This window comes from Phlebotomus argentipes, unplaced genomic scaffold, assembly GCF_947086385.1.
Source record: "Phlebotomus argentipes unplaced genomic scaffold, Phlebotomus argentipes genome assembly contig_33, whole genome shotgun sequence".
Lineage (NCBI taxonomy): Eukaryota > Metazoa > Arthropoda > Insecta > Diptera > Psychodidae > Phlebotomus > Phlebotomus argentipes.
The window spans coordinates 1241514-1269179 of record NW_026776167.1 but is presented as its reverse complement, the minus strand read 5'-3'; the positions used below and the strand labels follow the sequence as shown (position 1 = coordinate 1269179).

Here is a 27666-nt window from a genome sequence, read left to right as displayed (position 1 = left end):
GATAATTTTTAAGGAAGAATTTGGTTTGATTGTGTAAATGTTTTGGCAAGGAAAAGGGTGTTGGAGATTTGATTTGAGAATGGTAAGATGGCCCATTAGCTCAGTTGGTTAGAGCGTCGTGCTAATAACGCGAAGGTCGTGGGTTCGATCCCCCCATGGGCCACACTCTTTTTGCTTTTTTCACGTTAATAGCCACTACTCTTTTGCTCCGTCAGACACAGAAATATTGCCTTTTAGACCCTAAAATGTTTTTCTCAATCAAAAATTGAAAATATCTTCTCAAATCGTATAGAAATCAATTTAAAAATCTCATGTTAACAATTATATTTATGAATTTGTACGAAATGTCACGTTTTTCCTCATTGCTCCAGTTGGTGGCGCTGCGGACGCCATGCGGGACTATCCCCTCTCCTTTCTCCAATACTCCAGTTTAGTTCAATTTCTGTAGCGCAAATTGTCGGACTGAAGAGGCTCTGCTTTTGATAATCTAATTTGCTGAACAAAGTGATCCATTGGAAAAACAGTGCGGCTCAATTGATAGTCCAGCACGTGCACTTTGAGATAGTGGAGAGTGTGACGAACTGCATGAGCATGGAAGATGACTATCAGGTCAAGAGATTCGCCTTTGACTACGATATGGAAGTCGACCAATACACACCAAAGATAGGTGAGTGGAAAAGCCTCTGCCCCACATTTGGCACTGTCCAAACCCATGTGAAATCACACCCACGATCTCCGGGAACATCTGGAGCGTGTCAATAAGAAAATTCCAGAAGGCGCAGCGGAAAGCCTTCACTTTGAAATTTGCATGAATTTTTGGTGTCGCTTTTGACAGTCGATGTGGAAGAAATACAAATGGGCAGTAATTATACATTTCTCTGACGAAATTCGTGAATCGGCGGTGAGACAATTTGAAGAGGTGGTATTTGGCTGCAACACGCAATTTTCTCATCACGAAAATACCTGCGAAAGGCGACACAAATGGCGATAAGGAGGAGGCTAAACATTTTCCATGTCTAATTATTATTCGTCCCAAACATTTCCATTCTCGCCGCCTTCAATCGGGTATAAATCGAGAGGAAATTGCCACGGAGAGGTGCTGATAAGGCGCTCTTATCAGTCACCCAAGTGATCCTCGCCAGCTGAAAGGCATTGTTCCCGAGTGCAGGTCAGGAATGCTATCGAAGACAGTGGCAAATTCGTCACTTATCTAAATCACCTCTTAATTGGGCACTTAATTGACGAGGAATCCCTCACTTTAATGTACTTGCTGGGAAAATGCCCAGGCTTTCGAGACAGAATGCCAGCCAGTTAATTCAGTAAACAAGTGTCGGAAGCGCATGTTTAACTATTATTTTGCTAAACATTAATAGAACATTCATTAAACCAACAAGGATTTACCAATGACTTAAAAAAAACCTTTTGTACCGACGATCTGAAGATTCCCCTTCGTCTATGAAGCAAAAATTTTAATACATTTGAAAAAGTTGTAATAATTAAAATTGGAAGTATAGTCAACAGAGTATTGTGTTTATTGCCTGCTTATAATCCTTCCATCAGTCAGTCATAATCTTGGTGGAATTAACTATGAACGCACAAAGTGTGATATGTACTTGAGTGTAACATTGATGAGTTGTTCAAGTTATCATGAATTTCCCAACAATTTATATACAAATGATTACGTTGAGATAACGATTTTAGGGATTATTGATAAGAAATTGCATATATGTCATCTAGGATAGTCAGTGCGAGCGTCTTGAAAGCCTTGAGTTAAATAAATAGTAATTTACTAATTAAAAATTAATGAAAACGTGCCACGAATACAAAATTATGGATAATTTTTGAACAATTTCACGTATAATTAAATAAATTCCGTATCATAATTTCTATTTTAATTAAGTTGCTTTGTGTCGCACTTCTGAAAATATGTGAAGATGAGTCAAAGAAAATCTCTGGATTATATCCAAATATTCTCTTATTTGCGTTGCAAACATTGAGGTATGCGATGAGATTGTGATGAATCGCCACAATCTTGTGAAACATGAGGAATTTTCCTACATTTCCTACATCATATACAAGGGGAATTGACTACGACAGTTGCTAATCGACATGACAAATGGCGGTATGGCTCGTGTTGCAAATTGCACTTTGCAGGTGTCAACAACTCTAGGGAATTTTTCCTTGATAAACAAACACGCTTTCTTGGCTAATGGCCTCGAGAGGGGGGCCAAGACGAAGAGGAGCAGCGAAAAAATTGATGGTGTTTTGTTGTCATGCCTTTGTTTTTCATTCAGTAAAGCCGGGGGCCAACAAGGCGCGGAGATTTAATTGAAGAAGTTGAGATACGGCGGCAAGAAGTTTTATATTATTTTTAAACCTGTGTGACTCGCGACTTTGTGATATATTTTTAGGCCACGCGATGGGGCGAAAAAAGAGACTCAACACAGACATGTGTTCTCAGTACAACACACAACTCGCTCTCTGCCAATTATCATTTTAGTTCTAATCCGTACACCAGCGGTATAAGATATCTTGAGGTGTGTGCTCTTCGTTGTGGTTTATATCTTATCGGCGAGCAGAGCGGAGACTTTTCCACAGTCATTTTGAGTTGAGTGGTTGGAAAATTACTAAGTTGAGCTGTGGAAAGGCGTGGTATTTATAGCGACAGCTTATTAATTTCCGCACGCAGAATAAATCATTGAGAAAAGTTGCGCCGGAATTGAGTGACGCGCGTGTTTCAGCAATGAGTGTACGCGGAGTTCTCAGCAGCCTGGACTCACATGATCCGGAGATCATTCGTCCCATCAGTCCGGGAATATTGAAGCCTGAGTTCTTTGAAGGTGCCAATTTTACCTCTCTAGCGCGACACATCACTGAAGTGTTACGTAATCATGTGCGAGATGTGAAAATCCATTTGAAATTCGATCAAACATTTCGCCATACTGGCGTTGGCTGCAACACCCAGAACAGTATTTGCAATTTATTGGTTTTAATAAAAGCATGAACTTCTTGTTATCAAGTAACCAAATCCTCAAAGAGAGTATGAAATATGGAATATTATAAAGCGATCAGACAAATGCCTAAAATGTTTTATTAAGAGTTACTATTTATTTATGTCAATCATACCATGGAAATCTGCAGCCTCTCATAGAATTTTTATCTAGTTGGAAACTTTCTCGTATTCTCATTTATTTTCAAATAGAAATAGATAAAAATTTAGATATAATATTGAGTGATGAAGTCGACGTATGGTACAAGTCTGTCTCGCCATGAGACTGTATTTATAGCATGAACGCCAAACAATGATTGTGCTGAGTAATTTTCTGTGTGTGTTTCAGGCAGCACTGATTCATCGAATTTGCCTATCGGTGCCGGTCATACGAACAAGCAAGATGGTATTCATGGAAATCTGCCCAACGAGATATCAGCTCCCTACGAAGTGCCCCAGTTTCCCATTGAGCAGATTGAGAAGAAGCTGCAAATTCAGCGGCATATCAATGTTATGTGAGTTTCATTGTTATTCGTGTCCTTGCTTAGGATGTAATATGGTGCTCGTGATTTTTCAGGGCCATGGAGGACAAGCACGGAGTACCAACAGAGGTCACAACGAAGTCTGAGGAAACGGTCACGGACAGTGCGGCGGATCTAGTGCCCAATTTCCAGCGGGTTTCAATTTCTGGAGAGGACACCAGCGGAGTGCCGCTGGAGGATCTTGAGCACGCGTCGAAGCTTATTGTGGAGGCTATCAATATGAGGCAGAAGTACATGGATTGGTCCAATCAATCGTTCCCAGTGACGCTATCGCGCTATGTGGAGGCCAAGGGACACATTGTGCTCCATGAGGAGAAGATGACCATCGCAGGTATGGAGCATTGTCACGAAACTCTGATTTTGACAAGGGATTCCTCATTCTCTGGCATGAGGACTCCCTTACTCCTGTTCACACTTCATATCTTTGATGTTCTTTAATTCTAGAAAGAGATTTAGGATGAAGCATGATGATTTTTCTTTTAGAGGGAATCCCTCGAGTCTTCTTGGAAGAAGAATTTCCAACTTGAGAGGACAGTTTTTCTTTAAAGCAATGAAGCTCTTTCCCCAAGTGTACATACATTGTCCCCAAAAAATTGTACATAAGAATCTCTCTTTGCCACACTTTATTTATATTAAGTTTATTTTATTTTCATGATGATGAAAAAATATGAATTATTTGGGGGTTTAGTTCATCAGAACCATCAAGAAGAGTCAACAGGTAAACTCGCATTCATCGAATTTGTCTTCTATATTTACTTTTTTTTGTCTATTTCTCGTAACATCCTTTCATCTTCATGGAGAGTGCTTTAGTTTCCTTTTTTTTCTTTGTAATCTTCAAGAAAATACACTTTTTCTTTGTATTACACTCTCAAATTTACCCACACAGAGTCACAAGTGCAATTTAAAATGAGTAAATAACACGAATTCAATATTATTTGTTGTAAATTCTCTCGTCATTTGTACCTGATTCGCCAATGAACACTGCTCTGGGAAGGGATTTAATAGAAAACCTTGTTGATTTTTTTGTTCTGTTTCTAATGCTGTCGATTTCGCCATACATTGGCAACTTGCTGGACAGAAGAAAAAAAAATCTCACATCAAGACGTGAAGAAGATAAATGCTCATAAGATTTGGACAGAAAGCCGATTAGATGATAATTTATTCGCTTTAGTATCACGTAGTGAAAATGTTTGAGTTCACTAGTACATAATTTTTGGCTGGGTTGATTTGTTGCCAAAAGTACCATTGTGATAAAATGTATAATTTGTGAGTCATTAGGAATTCTCTTATGTGTGTCTCTTCTGGCAGATCATCCCGTACATGCGATGCCCGCCTCGGATCCATGGGCCATTGAGACGCCACCAGCCAAAGGGTACACGATCAAGGCAGTGAATGGAGTGTTTAATCTCTTCCGTGACCCGGAATGCACGCAGAATCTGGATTATCCCTATCCCAAGTTGCAGCAATACATTCAGGATATGCAGACTATGTGTGCCATGATCGCCGATGGACCTCTCAAGTCGTTCTGCTATCGTAGATTGAGCTACTTGTACTCCAAATTCCAGCTTCATGTTCTCCTCAATGAGCTGAGAGAGCTTGCCTCGCAGAAGGCAGTTCCCCATCGAGATTTTTACAATATAAGGTAAGGGGGAAGTGAGATAAAATATATTAGGATTAATTATAGATGATCAGGTTGGAGTCCAACAGCAAGAAATATTAGTTATTGAGATTATCTTACTATTATTTTATGAACTGCAATGATGCAAAAAGTGCACTTTTTGATTTTTGACTTTATAGACGTTATAGCCAAGGTTAGAGCTAATCATAAGTACACAGTGAACAAAAATTTGCATACAACAACAGTGCAACTGTTCTGGAAAATTACAAAATGTGCTTATGTCGCTTGGGCGTGGAAATCAAAACATCATCAACACCACTTTAGCCTCATGTTTACTCTGCACAATTTTCGAAAGAAATCTGGAACTGTATAACTTTTCTATCGAAGATTTCTTTTAATGGAAGAAAAGAATGACACTTAATAAATTGACTAATTTCCGGTTTTTATTGTCCTTGAAACAATATTCTAGAAGAAACCTTATAGTTATCCATATTCACTAATATTTATTAAAATTAAAATGTAGATCCCAGAATTCAAAGTATTTCTTATTACCTTACTTCCAGAAAAGTGGACACTCATATTCATGCCGCTTCGTGTATGAACCAGAAACATTTGCTGCGCTTCATCAAGAAGACCCTGAAGACAAACGCCGACGAGGTTGTGACAGTGACTAAGGGCCAACCGATGACACTGCAACAGGTGTTCCAGTCAATGAATCTGACCACTTATGATCTCACCGTGGATATGCTGGACGTCCACGCGGATCGCAACACCTTCCATCGCTTCGATAAATTTAATGCCAAGTATAATCCTATCGGAGAGTCGCGTCTTCGTGAGGTGTTCCTCAAGACGGACAACTACTTGAATGGGAAGTACTTTGCGCAGATCATCAAGGAAGTGGCTAGTGACTTGGAGGAGTCTAAGTACCAGAATGCTGAACTCAGACTGTCTATCTATGGAAAGTCACGCGATGAGTGGGATAAATTGGCCAAATGGGCAATCAATTCTAATGTCTACTCGGATAATATTCGCTGGCTAATCCAGATTCCGAGGCTCTTTGACATCTTCAAGACGAACAAATTGATGAACTCTTTTCAGGAGTTTATTGATAATATCTTCGCACCGCTGTTTGAGGTGACTAACAATCCAGAAGAACATCCAGAACTACACAAATTCCTGCAATACGTCATTGGCTTTGACTCAGTGGACGATGAGTCGAAGCCGGAAAATCCCCTGCTGGATTATGACATCCCAGAGCCTGCACAGTGGACAGATGAGGATAATCCACCTTATGCTTACTATCTGTACTACATGTATGCCAATATGACGGTGCTGAATCACTTCCGCAAGGAGCAGGGCATGAACACATTGGTGTTGAGACCTCACTGTGGAGAGGCAGGACCTGTGCAACACCTGGTTTGTGGCTTCATTATGGCGGAGAACATTTCGCACGGACTACTACTGCGAAAGGTGCCTGTCTTACAATATTTGTACTATTTAGGACAGATTGGTATCGCCATGTCACCCTTGTCGAACAATTCACTCTTCTTGAACTACCATCGCAATCCGTTGCCTGAGTACTTGGCACGTGGACTGTGTGTGTCTCTCAGTACGGACGATCCGCTGCAGTTCCACTTCACTAAGGAGCCTCTAATGGAGGAGTACAGCATTGCGACGCAGGTGTGGAAGCTCAGCTCCTGCGACATGAGCGAATTGGCGCGCAATAGTGTGTTCATGAGTGGATTTCCACACAAGATGAAGCAGCACTGGCTGGGGCCAAATTATACACAGGAAGGAGTGGCAGGAAACGATGTCACACGCACCAACGTGCCAGATATTCGTGTCGCCTTCCGCCATGAGACGCTCTCAGATGAGTTGAACAACATCTTCAACACCATCAAGGGCAAGAGGCAATAAGCAGGATCTTCTCCTGGTCATATCTCTCTATATATATAGGACGAGGAGAGAGCAGGATTTGGTCACTAGTCTTCCTCTTCAGGAGCATCTCACCTACTCTCCCTCACATTTATGTGTTGTGCTACTTGGCTGTTCCCTCAAATCTCATGGTAAAGAGTGGCTTATGCAGCTTCTGGGCAGGACAAAATTACATATATATCTATATATCCAAGCACATTATGTGAATTTGTCACATCTCTTACATTGAGAGGCAAATACTACCATTCACAAGAAGGTGCAATAAATCAACCATTTAATTGTTACACTGTTTTTAGTATATATTTAAATAGATGATGAGAGTATCGTTAGTCGTTTACACACCCTGACTTCTAATAAAGATGTGAAAATGACCCCAAAGTCTTTGAGAAGTCACACAAAGTATGCCGCTAATTGAGCCATTTTGTCCTTGGGAGGCTTTCCACGATTTCCACCACCTCCTCGGCCTCCCCTTCCGCCCCGGCCACGACGGTTGGCAGCTGGAGCCCGGGCATGCACAGCTCGATGCTTCTCCACGAGGCGCTGGAAGTCTTCAGAACAGAAGATGCAGCCAGTCTTCTCCTCAGACCCGTCGCGGAACTTTGTCCTCTCTTGTTTGTACACCACGCTGAGCAGCTGAGCTCCGCAATCTTCGCACGCATCCTCTTCTACGGACACTTTCGCGGCATCCTTGAATACATTGATGATCACATCGCAAGAGTTGCACCCCAACTTCCAAGATTTCGGTGCTGATGTGGAGTCCAAAACGAGCACACCTCGGCTGCACTCACCGCATCCTGATACGCCTTGGGACGTGAGGGAGTGCGCACAGGTCGGATTCGGACACTGATTGCAGCCACTATTGCGTGGCATGTCCGGAAATGGTGAGTTATTGTAGCAATATGGACAGAGTGGGTAAGATCTGCCCTTGACACCGCTCGAGAATGCCACCAACTCAAAGTCATCCAATGGACACTTCAGCTCGCGATACACACGAACGGTGCCCCCATTAGGCAATGCGTACGTATCATCGCAATTTGAGCAGTGCAGACGAGCGGGCTTCATCTGGATGTACTTCATATAGCGCCTGCACTTGCCACACCGCGAGAAAGACTTCCCCGAGTCGGCAAGGGAAGAGAAAGACACCTCAAATAGCGTGTCCATATTGCCGATGTTCGTAACGAAGAAGGCAAACTTCATCTTGAATATATCCAGAGCGTGATTCAGGACATTATTGAAGTTTGCCGATCCCTGAGCTATCAAATTCAACATTTTCTCCACCGCTGATCTCATGGTGGGCAAAACGAGTTCAGGATCGATCTTCTGATATCCGTGTACGAGCACAATTCCCAGAGTTGTGGGGATTAGACGCCTTCCTGAGCCCACAGTCACATAATTCCTCTGGCTGATGTTATTGATGTGCACCGGGATGCTGGCATCCGTACCAATGCCGTGTTGCTCCATTAAGCTGATCAACTCGGATTCCGTGAGATAATCCGGAGGACCCGTTTGACTCTCAGCTATCTTGATATTATTCACCTTCACCACTTCACCCTCGACGAAGGGGGATTTTTCATTCTTCCCGAAAGCTTGCCAAGTCATGACACGCGTGAAACCAGCATCAACCAGAACATTTGTTGTGACTGTAAAAAGTTCCTCTGCGATTCGCAGATTCGAGTGCGTGGTTTTATACTTCAAATCTCGCGACACTGTGGCCAGAAAGTGGCGACAAATGTAATCATAGAGACGCCAAGTGTCTGAGTCAAAGTCTGATCTACTGGCACATTTCATAGGTGTGATTGGAGGATGATCTCCACAATCTACACCCTTCCTCGGCTGATTAAAGTCCCCTAGAATCGCACGTGCCTCCTCTCCAAACTCCGATGAGCTCTGGAACAGTCTCACAGTGCCATTCAGGTCGAAATTTGGTGAGTACTGCGTAGTTTCCGTGCGAGGATAGCTGATAAATCCCTGCGTGTATAACTTCTCCGCAATCTGCATGGCAGTGTGAGGACCCAAACCCAATCCTGAGCTAGCTGCCTTCATCAATTCCACTGTGTTCAGAGCTTGAGGGCGAGATTTGAAGCTATCCTTCGTCTTGACGCTCTCCACTACAGCTTCTCTCACATCCCGCACGCGATTGTGGAACAACTGAGCGATATCCTTCTCAAACACTCTCACTCGTGACCATTCCAGTGTCACTTCAGGGTTTCCCACGTTTGCCTGCAGATAGTAGAAAGTCTCCGGCTTAAACATCTGTATGGCATCGTGTCGCTGGACACAAAATCCCAGCGTTGGCGTCTGACAAGGTCCATATGAAATAAGCGAAGAGTCCAAGTCACTGTATCTCCCCTGGAAGAACTTCGTCTGGTATCGCGTAAAAGCACACCCAATCCTCAAGTCCAATTCCTGTCTGGCATCCACACTTCTCGCCTCATTCTCATTGGGATGCGCCAGATTGTTCATCGCCATGCGGATATCCTTTTCCGTGATGGCAGAGAATCTCGCTCTGAAGGTGACACTATTAGAAAACACATTCCTGATGGACTTTGAGACGGCATTCATCACTTCAAAGCAGATATTCTCGCCCTCCTTGTCGCAATCTAGCCACAGCACCAGATAATCACACCCACGCGCCTCTTGAGCCAAAAAGTACGGCATCTTCAGCTTGGGAGTGGCTTCCTTCTTCTCCGTAGGGCACGTGAAAAGCTCTATGGGGTCCACCTTATCCCAGGAGTTGTACTTCCCAATGAAGTCGAGAGACATGACGTGCCCGCACACCGAAGTCATCTTGAACGTCACCGCTTCACCCTGGAAGGTGCCGCGCCACTCATGGATAGAGCAGGCGTTATTGAGACCTGCAAGGCAATGAAAATGCAATGAAAAAGCCCCTTTGCGAAGGCTCAAAAGTGAACCTAACCTTTCCGCGTGTTGAGTTTCCCCGTGCAGAGAATGTTAGCCAGGGAAGCAGCCAGGGATGGTTTCTCCGCAACCATTAGCACATTCTTCATGATTATAACTATCTTTTACTCACTAATTGGCCGTAAAAACAGAATAAATGCAATTTCGTAGCGTCTGCCTGCGACGCCTCGTGAAACCAAAACAAACCTCTACTATTTCGAGCACCAAACATCAGAGGCGCTCAAAGCACTGAGAATTATTTTTTTGCCGGAGAACGGCGGGTTCCAGCCGGTTCATTGACGAAGTAATTTCTCGAGATTGGATTTTTATCATTTTTCGATTTATTTCCAAATAATATTATACGTAAATTAAGTTCATGACAACAAAAAGTAATACGCAAAGAAATATCTATTGAATGTGGACTAGAAAGTTAAAAATAAGTCGTGAGAATAAAAGAAAAAATGGCAGCACTGTAGAAAAGCCCTGTGACCAGGAAAATAGTGCTAAATTCTACGATAGCTATCAAATGATTAGTGAAAAATCCTAATATTAATAATAAATAGCCACTGACTGCGGATATATGGCTCCTGGTGAGCCTCCAATTATCCTCATCTACTATTTCTCTTATGATCCTCTCCTGAAGAATGATGAACAGACCCTGACCAGCGCCTAGGCAAAGAACACCCATTCGGAGGAAGAATATTGTATGGGAGGATGTAATGACTGCAAAGAAGACATAAAGTGAGTATTATCTGTGGCTTTGTCAGACGAATCACTAACTTATGCATCCTACAAGCTTGCTGATCTCTCCGGAAATGTGCCAATATTTGCTCTTCTCGCATAAGACATCTTCCATCCAGGCACTGGTCAGAGCGATCAAGATAATGGGCAGAGCCATGAGGCTTAGTAGAATGCTGGATTCTACTAAACTTAGACGGTATTTCTCACCAGTCACTAGACAAGGTAAGCCAGAAACCATCAGAGTGTATATGAGCATGTCACATGCTCTCAATATGACTCCTGGGAAAAGTATTTGTCTCTTAATGATGCTCCTGAAGGGGTTTACGAATAGCTCGGATAAGATTCTTCGGCTCTCTTGGCAATACTCGAAGAGAAAGTAATACTTTCGTGTATGAAATTGCCTTAGTTTGATATCTGGAATGTCGATTGATTTCCCACTGATTCCTTCGTCTTCCTCAGGGATTGTGTCCATAATTTCCACTCCCTGGCTCGTTATGTTCTTCAATGGGAGCTCGTAATCATCTGCCAGATGGTGATTATTGATTCCAGTCATATTTCCCCATCTTCTCATACCATTTTGTGGTGTTTTGAGATCATTAGGCGTCACCGATTGATGTCTCCCGAGATTGTGCATTTGCACTTGGAGTCGAGAATGTGAAAGGATCAGCCCAAGAGGGAGGATGTGCAAAAGAATAGCTCCTAGAAAAAGTAGTGCCATATCTGCTCCGTAAAACATCCTCATTTGCATCACAAGGAATGGGAAAAGTAGTTGGCTGAGTGCAAGAGATGTGGATTCTATCACCTCGATTAAGTTAGCATTATTCTCCTCGAAGAATCTGTTGAGAAATCTTCGAATAATTGTGGTCACGAGGAATGCGCCAATTCCTCCAAGAGCGCCATACAATAGAGAGAAGAGCAGAGTCTTCTCCTGAAGAATTATTTCACTGACACTGGCAAAAATTATACCGAAGGACAACGCTAAAGATCCAGTGGAAAGAAATGCCCTTATTATGCCATCTTCAGACTCCCCTAGGCAGGGTTGCATGATCATTTGGATGGCAATAAAGAAGACAGGAGGAGAGATACTCTGGAATCGCTCACAATCCATCAATAGGCCGAAAATATGTTGAGGCGCACAGAGCAAAACCTTGAGCAGAGGTAAATGCAGTGGATTTCAAGAACAATAAAAATAAACTGATTGATTGCAATACTCACGAGTGTCACAATGGAGAGCAATGTCACTGGGATCCTGCCTTTCTTCTGTGGCTCCATTACTTCTGCGTGCTGTCCATTACATTTTCAAGAATAACGAGTATATCACACTTTAACATGCCACCGGGAGTCAACTAAATCAAAACATGAGCCGCTGATGGTAGATTTCAAGTGATTCCCGCTTATCTCTTGCCAGATACCCGTATTTTTTCCCATACTTGTAATTCCTGGTATTTTTAGCTTCAGCTTGTTGTTTGAGAGTCTGGCTATTTGCTCTTCTAACACTTTTCTGATAGAGTCGATAGAGTTGATATCAAGAGAGTAAATTAGAAAAATTCACAACCGTTGGGGGGGTATGTTTCGAATTGAATCGCTGATTGGATCGGGGAGGCTATAGCTAAGATCCTCCACGGAGATCCACTTCAGTGGGACTGATGAGAAATTTTCCCTCCGATAGACTCACCTTCTGCCACTGGAGTTTGCATTACTTGAGCCTTTAATCTGCTTAGTGTGACAGTCTTATCAATGATGATGATAAGAAGCCCACGTCATGAATACAGCGAGCGATATTCATATGGTCGCATATATATTATTTTCTCTGGTAATTCATAGTTAGGCATCGAGTTTAATGTTATGCACTGTATTAATTGAGAAGCTTTCTTAGGCCATATGAAATGCCATCTCTCGATGGCGAGGCAAAATATCGTGCTCTGTGAATTACAGTGAATGTTGAGTGAAAGTCCAAGAGGTCCAATGGCAAATCCCCACTCGTGGAGCAGAGAAAAATCATATGAAGAGGTATCAAGACAGTTGCTCAACAAATTATGTGGTGGTCGCTTGACTGTGTCTTGGCATTGTGCAACACGCGTTGTCTCTTATTACTTTCAACACTTTGGCAGATCAAATAGGCTTATTCTAATTCCTGCGACCTCTACCTTATTCCTGGTCACTGGTGGTCAAATATTTGCTCCTGTGCAGTGGCTAAAGGTGTGGTCGAGTGGGGAGCATGTTAAGTAATAACTCGATCGTGTGTCTTTGCCACTGATCTCAACAGTTTATGGAGTTTAGTCAGTCTGTGAAGATGTTCCGAAGTGTCTTGATCTGTGCTGTGATTGTAGCAGTCGGTGCAGCGCCCCTGGGTGGCGGCGGTGGTATTGGAGGAGGAGCAGACCTCATGGAAGGATTACAATCGAAAGTTGGTCAGTTGACCAGTGTGGCTCAAAATGCTATCCAGACAAAGATTCAGACGATAACCAGCTTGAAAGTGAGTGGTTTTTTTGAAAAGTTTTACGAAACTTGAACATTTAATCGTGTCCTTGTCTTGAGAAACACCTAACAGAAATGAATTAATAACAATAATAATTGTGTCTTGTCTAGAGTTCCTTGGGCAATCAACAACACGCTTCTGACTACTCTAGACAAGAATCCGAAGGACTTCCATCTAAGGGATTATCTCTGTACGATGGTCTTCATCAGAAATTTGGCTCCTTGACGAATGCGCAACCGATTGTGGACAATCTTCGCGAAGAAGACAAATATGGGAATTCAGGAGATAAATTCTATCCAGTGGGCAGAAAAGTTGTAGATGGATTTGAGAGCTTCTCTAATATTATCAATAAGTTCTTTGAGGTGCCACGAGAAATCACGAGGCAGATTTCTCGCGGTATTACTGACAAACTCAATTCTGTGGGTGCAAAAATTGTTGGTCTTATGTAATAAAATGTACTTGATTTTTTGTTTGTTTGTTTGTTTGTAATCTCCTTTCGAATTTATTATTCACTAAAAAGACTAAAAATTATATAAAATGTCTATTAAATGACGATAAACATTTGGTTGAGCTGAGAATTTCAATTGGCATTAAATGAGTTCAATACTCTTTTTAGCTATACAAACTCTCTTGCAATTGGATTTCAATCAATGGGATGTTTTATCTCTTTAGTAGATATGCATAAAACTAGATGATTAATTCTAAAGATGTAATATAGGTACTTGATTTATTTTGATATTTTTATTATTGATGATTCTTTTTGTCACTCTCTTTTGGAATGTTTACGAAACATTGCAATTTTTGGCACTGATTTGTCTTGCTATCAACTAGAATCGCATAAGGTTGATATACTGTCTAATACAACCTAATACAAAGAATAATGTCGAGAAATGTTTGCATGATATACGTATATGTATCTTTCATTTGGCGATTTAAATAATAATTACTTACATATCGAATGAGCATAAATCTTAAGGCACAACTTTAAATTAAATATCGCTGAACAGTATCAATTTCGGGAATTGTCTCACTCGTCAAGATAAGAATTTGATCGGTGTCGCTGAACGTTGTTCTGTCCACTCTGGGGCTCAATTGCAGGTGAATAGGACTTGTAGGTTTGCGATGATTGCTTGTGTTTGACAGTGCAGAAGAGAAGCATTGAAGATATCAGTCCGAATAGCTATAAAGACATTTACACATATCTTATTTTGACGTTCTCACGAGAGAAAGTTTAACATACCTGTAGAAATGCTATGACTAGACCTACAGTGCCGACAACGTGTAACCGTTGAATGAACCACATTTGGAGTGTCTGAGCACAACCTTTGTCCCACCACAGTGACGGATCTTTGGATCTGCGAGGGAAACAATTAATCATATGCCCAGTATGCTCTCAGAGACTGATCATACCTGGCGCAATTGGTGTATCTGTTGTCGACGCCTGAGCCCTCGTACCATTCAGTTTCATTGTAGCGAGAGCGGCAGCATGATTGCGGAACCCATCGTTCTTCCGGCCAGGAACTAATTGCATACCAATCTTCATATGATGTTACACCACAGCAGTGGAGCTGTTAATGAGGACAAATTGAGTGTGATTGTGAAGTGGTGGGTGGGCTGATGACTACTCACGTCTGACTGGAGATTGTCCCAGATGGCTGCGACAGAAGGGGCTGCGAATCCTCCGCGATCTGTGGCATTGTAGTGCTTCTCAATGCCAGTCTTCAGCTCATTGACAATGGTCTTGGTGAGACCGCCACGGAAGACAAACGCTAAGGAGCCCACAAGGAACTCACTAAGGAAGAGGATGACTACCAGGGAGAAGTACTGTTTAAATAAAGAATCATAATATAAAATAAGTGAGATAAAAGCTTAAATTTTATATCTCGATATCTTGGTGTTCAGCAAGGACACATCTTTGTAGACATCTGTCTGACTTTCACATTTCACATTTCACCTTCTTATTTCACATATTGATTACAAAAACTGTGCACAGTCAATGGACCATGGCGTGAAGATACGCAATAGCAATTAGAGAGAATGAGAAAATTTAAGAAGTGGCACTACCGTGATGAGGAGGCATCGTGACTGGAACCAAGCGCCGCAGCATCCGAAGAATGATACCACAACGCTCAAGACTCCGACGGTGATGAAGAGGCAGTCGGCACTGAGGGCGGTGTGGTCTGGGAGGAGTGTGGCGTAGCCTTGGTAGCAGAGCTTGAGCCAGATTCCGGCGGCCAGGAAGACACTTCCGCACAGCTGAAGATTTGTAATTGAGGAAGGTGTGTGTTTTGTTCAATTGAATTGAGGTGTATTCTCTTTGCTTTTCTCACCCAAACAATCAGATTCAACCAACAGAAAGTCCGGCGAATGCAAGTGTAGCCAGTTCTTCCCATCTTCCAAGACGCGAGCGATCTGCATGAATGCAAAAGAATGTGTGTTTGTGTGAGAAAATCCTTTTATTGAGGTGCGAATGTGAACAACGGCGAGAATAATTGTCATTGTTATCAGATTTATTGCTGCTGCCTGGCTTTTTTAATTCAACACATACATGCTATTTTAAATGTTGATCCAACATCCGTGAGTCTGGGCGAGTCGCGGGTGAGGAGATGGCATACAAAAGAGCGCGGGTGAATTGAAATTTATTGTATTCAAACTATTGAGGAATGACGGTCAAAAGTGTCGCAGTGGAGATGTGTAGTCTCTAATCTTCCCTCCCGTTTGGGTTATGAATTCAAGTGCTCCAGTTCAGGCCGTGGGCAGAGGAGAGGAACTGGGGATGGGATGGTGGGGCAGTGGAACAAATTGGTCATTTTCAAATGTACCGGGAGAGCGAGAGAACTAGGCTACACTCTTCACTCACTGAAACAATTGGTTACAATTGAGGCAGGATGTTTTATTGTGCATCAGAATCACTACATTTTAATGTGCTCTGCTTTCAAACTGAGGCGAATTCATACTATTCTCTGGTATATTCCAGGAAATTGCACTATTTTAGGCTATCTGAAGAAACACTGAGAAATTAGGAAAAACACAAATAATCAATAGCTCATGAGAACACTAGCCGAAGAGTGTGCTTGAAGATGGTGTGGAAAAAATTCAGAGCAAGAAATTTATTCATATCGACAGTGTGAAGAAACAGAGCAGCCAGATGGTTGGTGTGAGTGAGAAAGGAATATTATGTAAATTTCCGTGAGAAAGATTCCTAAAATGGGAAAACTATTCTCTCGGCAAATCTCTCTCAGTACATCTTGTTTGTGATGTAAGGAAGGGAAAAAAGTAATGATCTCGTCACGCTCTTAACATTCAACATGTCATTAAGTGTCCCATTGGGCGAGCAATTAGCTGGGGAGATTGCAAGTGATCAGCATGGAGAATGATTGAATATTTGCAATTTATAATTTTCCACATGATGCTCTTTTTTGCCTGCATTTAACCCAAATCCATCTGTTTTCATTGGTTAAGTGCTATGCTCTCGATTGAGCATATTTCATGTGGCATAAAATGCTTCTCAGCACTTTAGATAGTCACTGAGGGTTTTTCAAGCACTCCAAGTCGTCGTTTTTATCGAAAAAAATAGCATGAAAAGTACATTTTACATTTCTTGTGAACCTTTGTCGTCACGTTTGTTTTTTTTCTAGAAACCGTTAAGGGTTAATGAGCACTTAAGGGTTTCTATGTGTGCAAAAAGAGTGCAATTAACTATATTATCACTATTAAAATGATAATATTCACCTCGTTAAAGCAAACACCCTGCATTTACCACATTTATCGCCAAGTTTAATTGCAAATTCTATGCCCTGGAGTACAATTTCTTCTCGCGTTCACTTCGGTATGTTGTGGAAAAGCGTTAATAGGAGATTGCTCTATTTTTTGTCGCTTCGAGTTTCTCTTCTAGGAAGGAAATTGCTTGGCTTCAGGTGCCGCCGGGGAGAAATTCACGTGAAGGGATTAAGTTTGGTGTGCATAACAAAGGGATTCGCCATAGGTTTTAATGGATAACATGGAAGAGGAAGTTGAGACGATTAATTGGAGCACTTGAGGTTGCCTTTTTGGGGAGGAAATAATTAATTAGAGAGTGTATTTTTCATCTGTAAATTGACGAGGCGTAGAGAATTTAGCCATAAACTACGCATTAAAGACAGATTCTAACAGTGAAACCGTGCATGATTAGGGTCTCTATTATGCAATTAATTCTCATGGGTATCTTACCAGTATTACCCTCACAGAGAATCTTCTTTGTATGGCTGTTGTGTACACGAACAGGTAAATTAGATGGTGGTCTTCTCTTCACCTTTTTCACTGTTTGACGCTCCTCGTCTCCGACTCTGTTTGTTCAGCTATATTTGCAGAAAATGATGCATAATAAAAAGTATGACACATCACATGTATTTCCATACAATTGGGAACGCACGATCGCAATTGAACTCTGCTGGTGTTATCGCACTTTTTCACACCGAAAACACCACTCTCTGGATCTCTGGCTTTCCACAGAAATCAATTAATTTTGTCTTATGCTCTCCCCTATCTCATTAATTCATACAGGCGTCTCTTCGTTGATACTAAGCGCAATCAGTGTTTACTCAAGCCACTCTCTCGCACTTCTCTTCTTCACAGAAAAAAGAACTGAAAACCACACACAACTCCACTTGGCCCCTAATGTTCTAATGCTGAAGCAAAGAGCGAGAGACGTTTTCTCGCTGACGCATGAAAGTGGACTGAATCTGAGATTCGCTGAGACTCCGACGAACTCCACAGCCGCACAGCAATCTCGTGGCATTCCGAGCGCCATTGAGCGAGCAATTGGGCAGAGAGATGTGGGGAGTGAGCGAGAGCGCATTAGAACACCACTGTGTTCTATATTTTGATGGGCAAATGAGGAGAGAAAGAAGGTGGCGAGCGACGGAATTGCTGATCTCTGACTGTCGTCACTGCCATGTGATCGGCGAGATCACCCAAATAACATCTCATCAACACTCAAAGGCTGAGATGAATGGAATTGTGGGTGAGTGCCACTTTTGGGCTTCTTGTATTGCACATTGTTTGGTCTGTGGAGATTGTTGATGGTGTCAGTAGACAAAGGAATGAAATATATTTGCAGATTAGATTAGTGTCCAGATTTTTAGAAATATATTTCTGAATGATTTTTTTCTTCATTTTTGCAAATCTTCCGTTAACTGGCCAAAGATTGATTTACAATCTTTTAATTTAGAAGTATCTTTTAGCTTAACCCTCATCGCATCCAAGTTTTCTTTTATTCATTCAGAGCAATCCTTTAAGAAATTCAAGGAAACATTGAGTTTTCTTAAATAGAAAATAATAATAATATGAATTTTTAATTTTGATGTTGGCTTTACAATTTTAATTTTAGGAGATCTTAAAATAAGAGATTCGTTTTATACTGTTTAATTTATTTGTATTCTCCATTCCGGATCTATCACACGCGATCATGGCCTGTGACTTTTGAAACTTCATAATATTGTCATACGTTCTAAAGAAAATGCATTGGTTCACAACACAATACAATTTTTAGTTTATTCTTCAATTTTCGCAATGTGTGTTCAGGGAAGAACTCATTCTTTTTTACTTTTGTTTCTCTGGTCGGCTTATAGTTTAGCTTATTGCGCGTGCGAAGACGAATACAAATGCACAATAACTGTGTGTTTGGATTACTGTCTCTCGCCGCCTCACCTGGACAGTGATTAATAATTCATTTAGCACCAATTTGAGGTGGAAAGAATCGCCATTGTGCTTCACCTTCGCGAGGTCAGTGCTGAAAAAAGAAAAGTGCCTAAATGTATGCAAAAGGAATTGTTTTGGTTGGAATTTTTCATAAATGTTTTGTAGTTTTTATTGGTTTTACGTAGATTTTTCGGTTAACAATTTTTTCTTTTTTTCATATCTTTTGTAGAAAAACAACTGTTGTTAAGAAGTGCTGTTGTTAATCGCTCTTCTTGCCACTGCGCAACTTCTGACTGGAGATTTCGGAGGCTTCCAGCCAAAGAGACAACTCTTGTGGACACGCAGGACGTTCTTCACCGCCGGGAAACTTGGCGATCAGCTCCAGGACGTTCACTTTGGTGATGCACTGCTTGGAGATGGCCACAGCGCGGACGAAATCATCGGCTGTGGTAATGAATTTCTGCTCCAAGTAGATTGCTTTCTCATCCCACCAGATCAGCTTATAGAATGTGAGAAATATCGAGGTGAGGATGAGTGGCGGATGCCGCTAATGATGGTAACTCACCTTCGTTTCCACTCTGTAGGCATTGAAGATGGGAATAGTGCGGCGGTACCGGATATTGGAGGCTCCTTGAACGGCTCCGCCGCCCGTCTTTTTCACCTCCTCGTACAGTCCAGTGAGGCCGTAGTAGTGAAATCGGGCAAAATCCAATTCTCTGAGGTACCTAGCATTATTCATGTGCCTGATGAAAATGTCAACATCTTGAGTCGTACAGAAACCTGATGGCAAGAAACAGAAATTTCTCTATAAATCACTAACGCGAGTGTGGCGAAAGGTGAAATAGTTTTACCGTATATGGTGGTCTTGTCAGTAATTTTGACTTTCTTTTGCAGCAAACGTCCCAGGCCAACAGTGAAGATGACTCGTATAAAGTAATTCACATCCCAGATGATGTAGAGGATGAGCAAGAGGACAGGAAGGCACATGCAGACCATTTTAGAGAGAACTTCTTCCTACGGATTTCGCCGGAGTGCTACAATTACCAAGATTGGCATTGGCGAGAGAAAGAAAGACAGAAAGAAAGTTGGAGCGTGTGAGAAGTGCTGTTTTCCAATGCCTGGGTGCGGTGGATTCTCGTTGAGCGAGAAGAGGAGGCTTTCCGACGTCTTTTACGGTAATTTTACAGTTACTTTAGTACTTAATCGCAACCGTAAACCAGTTGTGATTATTAATGCTGTTTTTATTTCTCTCCTCGTTCGCCTCAGCGGTATCTCGACACCGGCCGCGATAAGAAACGCGAAGATAGTGGTTAAAGAACAGAGACGGAGAGCGCACGAGAGAAGCTGTAATCCTTGGACTTTGGAATCTGTGCCTCTCTGGAATTGCTTTTTTCGCGGCAAGAATTGAGCAGGTATGTTTTCATGTCTCAAGCGGCACAATTTGCAAGCGAGATACCACAAGAGAGATATTTTCTGGTCAATTGTGTGACCTAAATTACTTCACTGCGTTTGTGTGTGTATTCACGAAGCGCGAGAGAAAAAGAGAGATTCACAATGTAGAGAAGGAAAACTTGCCTCAGAATCAACACAAGATGAGAGGAACTTTTGGGGTGTGTGTTGTGTGGAGCACAGCTTAGGGGAAAGTGTTAGATAAAGTCACTCATCGCGAGGTGTTCACCTGCTGAGTCGTGCGATAGGCGTTTCACTATAAACTACGTCCGCAACATTCCACGGTTCTGCACTGACTGACGATGGAATCCAAATAGATGATCGTGTGTGGTTCTCGGGAGGGAGATCCCAATACTCAAGGTGTAAAGAGTGAGAAAGGTTCAAGTTCGTGAACGTCTCCCTCGCGCTAATGCTGATGATTGGAGAAACATTCTCAGATTCAAAGCCCAACAAGTGGCCGCTGGGAAGGGCTTTCACTCTGCGGACAAGTGTAACTCTTTCTCCATCGCCAAGGAAATGGCACTAAAGCAAGAATTTCTTTTCAACGGGCTTTCTTACTATGTGGAATGGATTTGTACAGTGAGGAGCATAAACACTGATTTTTTTTTTGTTTTTACTAATGTACAGATTTTACGAGGAAGACCTTATATTCTCAGTGTTTTTTTCCGAGATTGAAGGCCAGATGAAATAATTTGATTGTATTATTGCTTCTTGAATAGGGGAAAGCGAGCTATGATTTTTTTTACCCTTTCGTGGTTATTATAAGATTGATTTGCTTAAGGGCAACATTACTTTTCTGCATATTAGCTTATTTCCTTACATCACATTACTATTGTTAATGTAGTAATGTTATAGTGTTCAGGGTCTAAGCGTGCGTCGTGTTTACCAAGACCGTGAACTTTGTCACTAGTTTATAATTTCTTGTGGAAATTCCACGACTTTTAAGACTTGTTTTCGTACAATCTTCTCTGAAAAATTTATCAGATCAAAACCGATCATCTTCCTTTAAATAGATATATTCATGAGTTTGTCTGCAAATTATGTTCCTCACTGTTCTTCCTCTGGAGAGATTATAATTTCAAAAAAGCGAGATGAAGAAAAAACTTTTTCAATAGTGCCATGGTGTGTGACAAAGCAGATTTTTTATTCAACGCATAAATTGTCCACTTTAACACTCAATTTACATTTTTATATTGAACTCTGAGTTCACAAAACAACATTCAGCATTTTCTCCATTTCTTCGCATATCTTTTCCGTTGTTTTTTGTCGATTTCAATTGATTACATTGGATTGTCTTCATGGAGAATCTCGACGGAGAAGAGTTTAGCTAAGTGGATTCAATGCTGGATAAGATGTGAGTATGTTTTTGGTAATGCTTTCACCGTAAAGATAGAAGGCTGCCATTGTTCTTACCAGTGGAATTTATATTGAGGTGTTGTGCACTCGGACAATGGTATGAAATGTATGTATATAAAAGAGCTATGAGTAAAAAATATTACAACAAAACTACTAAATATCACATGAAAATCGCATTGTGAGTGATCTTAAGAGAGCTCTTAAGTAGAGACACATGGTTTGAGGTCTCACTAGACGAGTGACTCGACTTGGTGTTCATTTGGCGCGGATTTTAACTTGGTTTTCTCTAGGAGTCAGTTCGTAGATTTGCACTTGAAATTTCATTCCACTCCATCCACTTGGCAACCTTTTAGTGAGGAAGAGAAGTTTATGATTAGAAGGGAAGTCGTGGCTTGTTATTAAGATGCTTACCTCAAGAGGAATGCTTGGCTTTATTTTGGCATGTTCAGCAATTCCATTTTCCAGTCTATCGAATGCTGTTTGCTTTTTGGCTGTTTTCCCCAGGAGTTCATTCATGAGATCATCCACTGGCAAATTCACGACACGCTGTCGGGAGAGAACAACACATCGCACAAAACCATCAGACGGTGAGATGAATTTATGCTCCATAAATATTGACTTCTCATCCCAATAGATGATCTGGGAAAATAGGTTGGCAATTATCGTTCAATTTCGCATTTGGTGCTAACATCATACTCGCGTTGTGATCTTGAAGCGAGTGAAGGTCTTTATGAATCTGCGATATCTGATGGTGGCGGCGCCTTGAAAGATCGATCCTCCCTTCTTCATGATCGCCCTGTAAAGTCCTGTTCGTTCGTAGAAATCTGCCTTGGCAAAATCCAACTCCCTGAAGTACCGGGCATTGTTCATGTGAAATAGCAATGTGTCAATGTCCGTTGTTAGGCAGAGACCTGTGAATACACAGAGAAGCAATTGTGTGAACCTTGAGGGTGTCTCTGGAATGACTTCCGCCAAGAATGTCTGGTCAGATCGTGCGTGGCGAGAAGATTGTGTATTTCTATCACATGTTTTAAAATGGATCTCCATGCGGAATGTGTGTCAATGAAAGAATGAGTAAGTGAAACAAGTATTTTCCTGGTTGAAAATCTATCGGTGAATGTTTATGTCTCTCACGAGCCTCCCGAGTGTGTGGGGCATTTTGCAATTTTCCGCGCATGTATTCGTTAGACTCGTTAACGGGTTTTCTCGCGATAGTGAGAGTGGAAAAAGTAGCGTTTTTTATCACCCAGAAAGTGTTTGGATATTTAAAGTACGAACCGTAGGGACCCAAAATCACGGAAAATATTCTTTTATATGTGATTGATGGAATTTCAAAAGCCAATGAAAAAATCAACTGGTAGTAGCGTCGCGTGGAGTTTATACAATGATAAATACGGAATAAAAGACAAGTTCCATGATATTCCCTCTATCATTTTTCACTCTTGACAAAATCGCGTGTCTTTTATGACACTGCTATGTTGGTTTTATTTTATTTTGTGTGTGATTAGTATGCCGAAGAAGTCATTAAGAATTACTGTGCTGGTAGCAAAAAGACAATCAGAATTTTTTAGATCTAAAGTTGACTTGTCAGAACTAGAAATTTTGGCTGTGTAAGATGTACAGGATGTGGCAAGAAAGATTAGAAAAAACTGTGTTGTATGCGCTGTATGTAAATTCATGATCTTATACACCAAAATTATATTACTTTTTATTTCATTAAGAAGAATGAAATCGTAATAGTTTTCTTCTTATTTTTAATTTTCATCGCGGTATTCTAAAGAAAGCAATTTGTATCGATTAATATCAGTTACGAAGAAATTAAATTTTCTCATTATTAGTTGAGAATTCTGAGGAAAATTTCACAATATACACATTCACTTTCATACTCTGTACTTCTTGCAAACTCTCTTGTAAGATTGAGGCTTTTTATGGTGGGAAAAACATGGTGCATTTACCCGTGACCGATGTCATGTCCATGATGTGACAGCGTTTCTTGAAGAACCTGGCTAGGCACATGGCCAGCAGCATTCGCAGGAAGTAGTGGACTTCGATGATGGCATGGGCAAGAAAGTAACCGACTAGAGCGGCGCCCAACAAATAGCACCAAATCATGACTTTCGCGGAACAACACCTTCTTATTTGCCGAATTAATTATGATGCTCGATCGGTGGCAAGTGGACGATGAGAATGACTGAGTGCACGTGTCTCATGAGGTAATCTTGCGCACTCTCTGTCTCATTCTCACCCAGACACACAGGTTGTGTATTAGAATCACTCCCGAGGACAATTGCAAATTGATACAGTGGCAATTAGCATCGTGCGGTGTGCTGGACGATTTTCCCGTCTCTTCCGGAAAGTATGTATTATTATATTGAGAATATTTTCACGGGCGCGTGTTTTGAAGCACTCACGTTGCCCTCAATTTTCACAGCACTCTCACTTCCTCCCTCCTAAGTTCTTCTGTGCGGCGAGGAAATCGATGGTGTAAGAGTAAAAATCGAGCCGAAGGAATTTCCTTTGCGGGATGATTTCACTTTTTTCGAGTGCAACCACTAAAGAGGTCACCACACATTTTCCCCAGGGTTGTAATGGAGTTTTGCTGGCGATGCTGAGGCGGGCCGATGCAGTCTGACCACCTAATGTTTGTGCAAGACGTACACTGATGAGATGAATTGGGGCAAGGGCTGTGCTTGAATCAATAATTTTTCCAACACTCAGTCGCAATTGCGCTCCTCTCCATCAAACACTGTTTGATATCGGTTTGTTTCTTCTCATATGCACACTTCTCACAGACACAGCGTAGCGAGAAAAGTATAGTAAAATTCCACACACAACACAGAAAAAAGATGAACTTATTCACTCTCCAACTTAATGAAATCGAAATCAAATTGTGTATAACTTATAATGCTAATAAAAATCAATAATTTACAGACGCGCGGCACCGATGGAGTAACAACAACCATTCACTTTTGATGGAATGCGCTTGAGATTGTCTTTTCTCTTTTATCACAACGTTTTAGATATTGCCACAAGACAGTTCAATCTTTACCAATCTTTTGTTGCATCTGACCACGAAAATCTCACAATTTCTGCACATTAGCGACGCTCACCACGCGGATTTTTCACGTCACAAGACTCAACTGCACTGAGGCGCGAGCAGCGTCAATCTGATTTTAAAGCTGGCACTCGAGAGTGTCGGCGTTTCTCATGCCCTCCTCCAAACCCACCTGGTCGGTTCGCGGACGTTTGCGTGAGGAGCCGAACTGTAATTGCTATGTTTTCCGGGAAATTCCTTCCAAGGAATTCTACTTCTTTCCGTCTCAAGCTTGCTCATTATTTGATTTTGGTGGATTAGAGAGAATCTTCCTTGGCATTTCGATGTCTTCTAGTCTCGTATTTTAATGAGTTTTCTTCTCATTCAAACACTTTAACTTTTACTCCCTAGTAGCAAAATCATGTCAATATCAAGTCGTTTTTGATCTACATGGATTGATGATCAAATGAAAATATTGTAATTTACTGAAATTTTTATACGTTGAAGTCATAAGCTTAGTAATCTTGGCGATTTTATGCTTTATACTGCTACTTGGGTGTGCAAAGAAGGTAATCAAGCAATAAACGCAGTATAAACTCGTACTGGAATTTTATTTCAGAGCCTCATGGAGATAATCCATCAAGAAAGGTGAATCATCAAGACCGTACGGAGTCAGAGGAATATCATATGGCATTGAAAAGACTTTCCCGGGTGATGTGCTATCCAGAGGAAAAGTCTCTTCCTGTGTGATGAACTTCGGAAGGAATAGGACTCCAGCCTCATAGTTTGAGATCCTTAATGGCGCCTCGAACTTGGAGCTCTTGTTGAATAATCCCCAGGCAGCCTTGGAGAGATTGGCTGAGGTGAGGAGGAACCAGAAGAGACCTCGATCTGACCAGCGACAGTAAGTTTTGATGTGGGGCATTGCTTGGGACCTGTGACACTTGCTGGCCTTCCACTGACTGCAAAGATAGCAAAGATCGAAAAATCGAGACATTTTCAAATATCTAATAATATATTAGCACTCACTTAAGGTGATTCTTCAGCCAGGGTTGCTTTTCATTTGAGGCTCTTCCATAGGGAAGACATCCGCCGCCTAGAAGATCGTCATGACTGTTCTTAACATTGTTGAAGCTGGGATAGATCATCTTGAATTGAGGCATTCGACGTAGTGCTGCTGGAGCTGAGTCTTTCCTGAAGTTCACACCCCATTCGCCCAGCACCCAGGCATCTACGTTTGTACCTAGACTTCCGATACTTGAGCTCTGGGCCACAATTGGACGGGATTCGTCGATTCTCGCTGAATGCTGAGCCAGCAAGTGTCCAACTCGTGGATGTCCCCAGAGTGGACCTTTGGGAGTGCTTCTATGGCCTCCGGGCACTGATGCCACCAGGAAGACATTCACCTCAGAGAAATTGCTCTTCCTTACGCGAGTGATCCACTTTTGGACTTTAGGAATATTGTAAGCCATGAGGTAGCGCAGAAGATCCTCGCGGAAGCCTGTAGGACTCTCACCGAAGGCTGTATCGCTGGACACTGGAATAGCGGATAGTTTGGGACTCATCCAGAGACCCTGAGTGCGATTGTGCCAGTCATCTTCATAGAGATTCGCTGTAGAAATGACCACACGCATTGAGCCATCAGCGTAGCCAAGCAGCATCATTTTGGTGTGGTGAGTACCGAAGGGAGTGGCCATCTGCACCTTCATTGCCTCAACATTAGGTCGACTTTTGTTGATGCTGAGAAGATCAGGAGTTTCATCGCCATAGAGAATCATCAAGGGCTTCTGCCTATAAGAATGCAGTATGTTGTGTAAAGTGTCCAATTAATAATTGAGTGAAAACTTACTCATATCCAGCAAAGTAGTAGTGGCCGAGAAGCCATCCAACATCCACCATAAAATTAATCTGCAGGGAACATTCCAGCTCGCCTAGACTCTTGTCCAGAATCTCCTGGAATGTTATAGTCTGTGGATGAGTGTGAGTAGCCGGTGAGTCTGTTATGGCTGTTAGAAAGAAATTGTATGGAGCTGCTGCCCGCAGTTTCTCTTCCATCTTTCCTTTAGGCAGAACAACCTTTATGTAATCGTGAATATTCTTCTCTGAACGACTTTCCAGATCCTTCGGTATCGCCTTGCTGCTTCCTCCTGCCTCAGAATAAGAATCTGGTCTTTTCTCTACTTGTTTTTCCTCCATTTTCTGAACTTTGGTCTGCGGTTGCATGGAAAGATGTGGGAAGATGCTCAAGATTATTGCTATCTGTTCCAAGATGAGATCTTTAGCCAAAGAAAACTCTTCCGGAACATTGTAATTTCCTCCGTCTGCGCTCCTGATTATGTTTTCCACTAGAAAATATGGATGATTAGTTTCTTGGAGAAAGGACTCACGGGCAATTTTTACAGTGAACATGATTATACTCCTCAAAGTGGGAAGGATTCTTCCGGTAACAGTTCTTTCCATACTGACAGTATTTCTTGGGCAAATCTGAAGAATAAAAATCTAATTATGAGATAATTTAGTTAATGAATATCCCATTCGTCTTACCATTGGATCGTTTAGTGGAATTGTTGTCCATCCCTTAAAATTTTTCACCGGCAATATATCCAAACAAAAAGCAAACACTATGCGTTAAAAAGTGGGGTTAGAATGTTGATTACCCGGTTTGTCTGCTCCAAAGCAACTATTCCCTATACGGATATGGAATAGTATATTTATTCCAATAGTGCAAGAGAATTATATTCGAAGTTTCCATTCTTAAAATTTGCTATGTGCATCAAGAGCATCATTAAAAACCGTAGAATATAAGAACGCGGGTAACTAATGAAGAATAATTCGGTTTAATTTAAAACAAAAAAAAATCACGAAATAATACAGAGTTAGGGTAAAATGGTTAAATTAATGTTTTGGATATTATATGAGAAATTTGGATTGAACTTGATATTAAAC

General features: G+C 41.6%; 8 protein-coding genes and 1 non-coding gene across 14 annotated transcripts; 3 read left to right on the top strand and 6 right to left on the bottom strand.

Moving 5' to 3' along the window:
• The first annotated feature begins 78 nt into the window (after window positions 1-78).
• Window positions 79-7455, top strand: LOC132256976 (AMP deaminase 2). 4 transcript variants are annotated; one of them, XM_059753616.1, is made up of 7 exons: window positions 2390-2607; window positions 2690-2840; window positions 3339-3504; window positions 3567-3862; window positions 4220-4249; window positions 4840-5173; window positions 5713-7455. In XM_059753616.1, exons 2-7 carry the CDS (start codon window positions 2744-2746, stop codon window positions 7064-7066), a joined length of 2277 nt encoding a protein of 758 aa, XP_059609599.1. In that variant the 5' UTR covers window positions 2390-2607; window positions 2690-2743; the 3' UTR covers window positions 7067-7455. The 4 variants fall into 4 exon arrangements, with proteins under 4 accessions (XP_059609601.1, XP_059609599.1, XP_059609598.1 ...); XM_059753618.1 differs by lacking the exons at window positions 2390-2607; window positions 2690-2840 and adding an exon at window positions 79-667; XM_059753615.1 differs by having other exon boundaries at window positions 2390-2840.
• On the top strand, window positions 90-163 carry Trnai-aau (transfer RNA isoleucine (anticodon AAU)). The gene has a single exon. It is a non-coding gene; the product is annotated as a tRNA-Ile (tRNA).
• A 10-nt stretch (window positions 7456-7465) lies between the features above and the next one.
• LOC132256975 (DNA topoisomerase 3-beta) lies at window positions 7466-10215 on the bottom strand. The gene is made up of 2 exons (XM_059753614.1): window positions 10002-10215; window positions 7466-9939 (listed from the first exon to the last, which is right to left on the bottom strand). Exons 1-2 carry the CDS (start codon window positions 10090-10092, stop codon window positions 7475-7477), a joined length of 2556 nt encoding a protein of 851 aa, XP_059609597.1. The 5' UTR covers window positions 10093-10215; the 3' UTR covers window positions 7466-7474.
• A 118-nt stretch (window positions 10216-10333) lies between these two features.
• Window positions 10334-12362, bottom strand: LOC132256869 (uncharacterized). Its single transcript, XM_059753450.1, has 3 exons — window positions 11939-12362; window positions 10763-11870; window positions 10334-10705 (listed from the first exon to the last, which is right to left on the bottom strand). The coding sequence occupies exons 1-3, from the start codon at window positions 11993-11995 to the stop codon at window positions 10413-10415; spliced, it is 1458 nt and encodes a 485-aa protein (XP_059609433.1). The 5' UTR covers window positions 11996-12362; the 3' UTR covers window positions 10334-10412.
• Window positions 12363-12801: 439 nt separating this feature from the next.
• LOC132256978 (uncharacterized) lies at window positions 12802-13803 on the top strand. The gene is made up of 2 exons (XM_059753622.1): window positions 12802-13199; window positions 13313-13803. The coding sequence occupies exons 1-2, from the start codon at window positions 12993-12995 to the stop codon at window positions 13649-13651; spliced, it is 546 nt and encodes a 181-aa protein (XP_059609605.1). The 5' UTR covers window positions 12802-12992; the 3' UTR covers window positions 13652-13803.
• Window positions 13804-13912: 109 nt separating this feature from the next.
• Window positions 13913-18084, bottom strand: LOC132256977 (tetraspanin-9). Of its 2 annotated transcripts, XM_059753621.1 has the most exons (8): window positions 17600-18084; window positions 17412-17539; window positions 15533-15614; window positions 15267-15458; window positions 14832-15026; window positions 14613-14770; window positions 14443-14557; window positions 13913-14382 (listed from the first exon to the last, which is right to left on the bottom strand). In XM_059753621.1, the coding sequence occupies exons 3-8, from the start codon at window positions 15593-15595 to the stop codon at window positions 14230-14232; spliced, it is 876 nt and encodes a 291-aa protein (XP_059609604.1). In that variant the 5' UTR covers window positions 15596-15614; window positions 17412-17539; window positions 17600-18084; the 3' UTR covers window positions 13913-14229. The 2 variants fall into 2 exon arrangements, with proteins under 2 accessions (XP_059609604.1, XP_059609603.1); XM_059753620.1 differs by having other exon boundaries at window positions 17412-18084.
• A 941-nt stretch (window positions 18085-19025) lies between these two features.
• On the bottom strand, window positions 19026-20655 carry LOC132256947 (protein THEM6). Its single transcript, XM_059753558.1, has 4 exons — window positions 20457-20655; window positions 19733-19915; window positions 19447-19661; window positions 19026-19380 (listed from the first exon to the last, which is right to left on the bottom strand). The coding sequence occupies exons 2-4, from the start codon at window positions 19875-19877 to the stop codon at window positions 19141-19143; spliced, it is 600 nt and encodes a 199-aa protein (XP_059609541.1). The 5' UTR covers window positions 19878-19915; window positions 20457-20655; the 3' UTR covers window positions 19026-19140.
• A 795-nt stretch (window positions 20656-21450) lies between these two features.
• LOC132256946 (protein THEM6) lies at window positions 21451-23805 on the bottom strand. The gene is made up of 4 exons (XM_059753557.1): window positions 23642-23805; window positions 22383-22597; window positions 22098-22325; window positions 21451-22032 (listed from the first exon to the last, which is right to left on the bottom strand). The coding sequence occupies exons 1-4, from the start codon at window positions 23796-23798 to the stop codon at window positions 21973-21975; spliced, it is 660 nt and encodes a 219-aa protein (XP_059609540.1). The 5' UTR covers window positions 23799-23805; the 3' UTR covers window positions 21451-21972.
• Window positions 23806-25312: 1507 nt separating this feature from the next.
• On the bottom strand, window positions 25313-27479 carry LOC132256942 (probable tyrosyl-DNA phosphodiesterase). 2 transcript variants are annotated; one of them, XM_059753551.1, is made up of 5 exons: window positions 27265-27479; window positions 27121-27204; window positions 26570-27065; window positions 25750-26511; window positions 25313-25682 (listed from the first exon to the last, which is right to left on the bottom strand). In XM_059753551.1, the coding sequence occupies exons 1-5, from the start codon at window positions 27293-27295 to the stop codon at window positions 25331-25333; spliced, it is 1725 nt and encodes a 574-aa protein (XP_059609534.1). In that variant the 5' UTR covers window positions 27296-27479; the 3' UTR covers window positions 25313-25330. The 2 variants fall into 2 exon arrangements, with proteins under 2 accessions (XP_059609534.1, XP_059609535.1); XM_059753552.1 differs by having other exon boundaries at window positions 25750-26460.
• Between the last annotated feature and the right edge of the window lie 187 nt (window positions 27480-27666).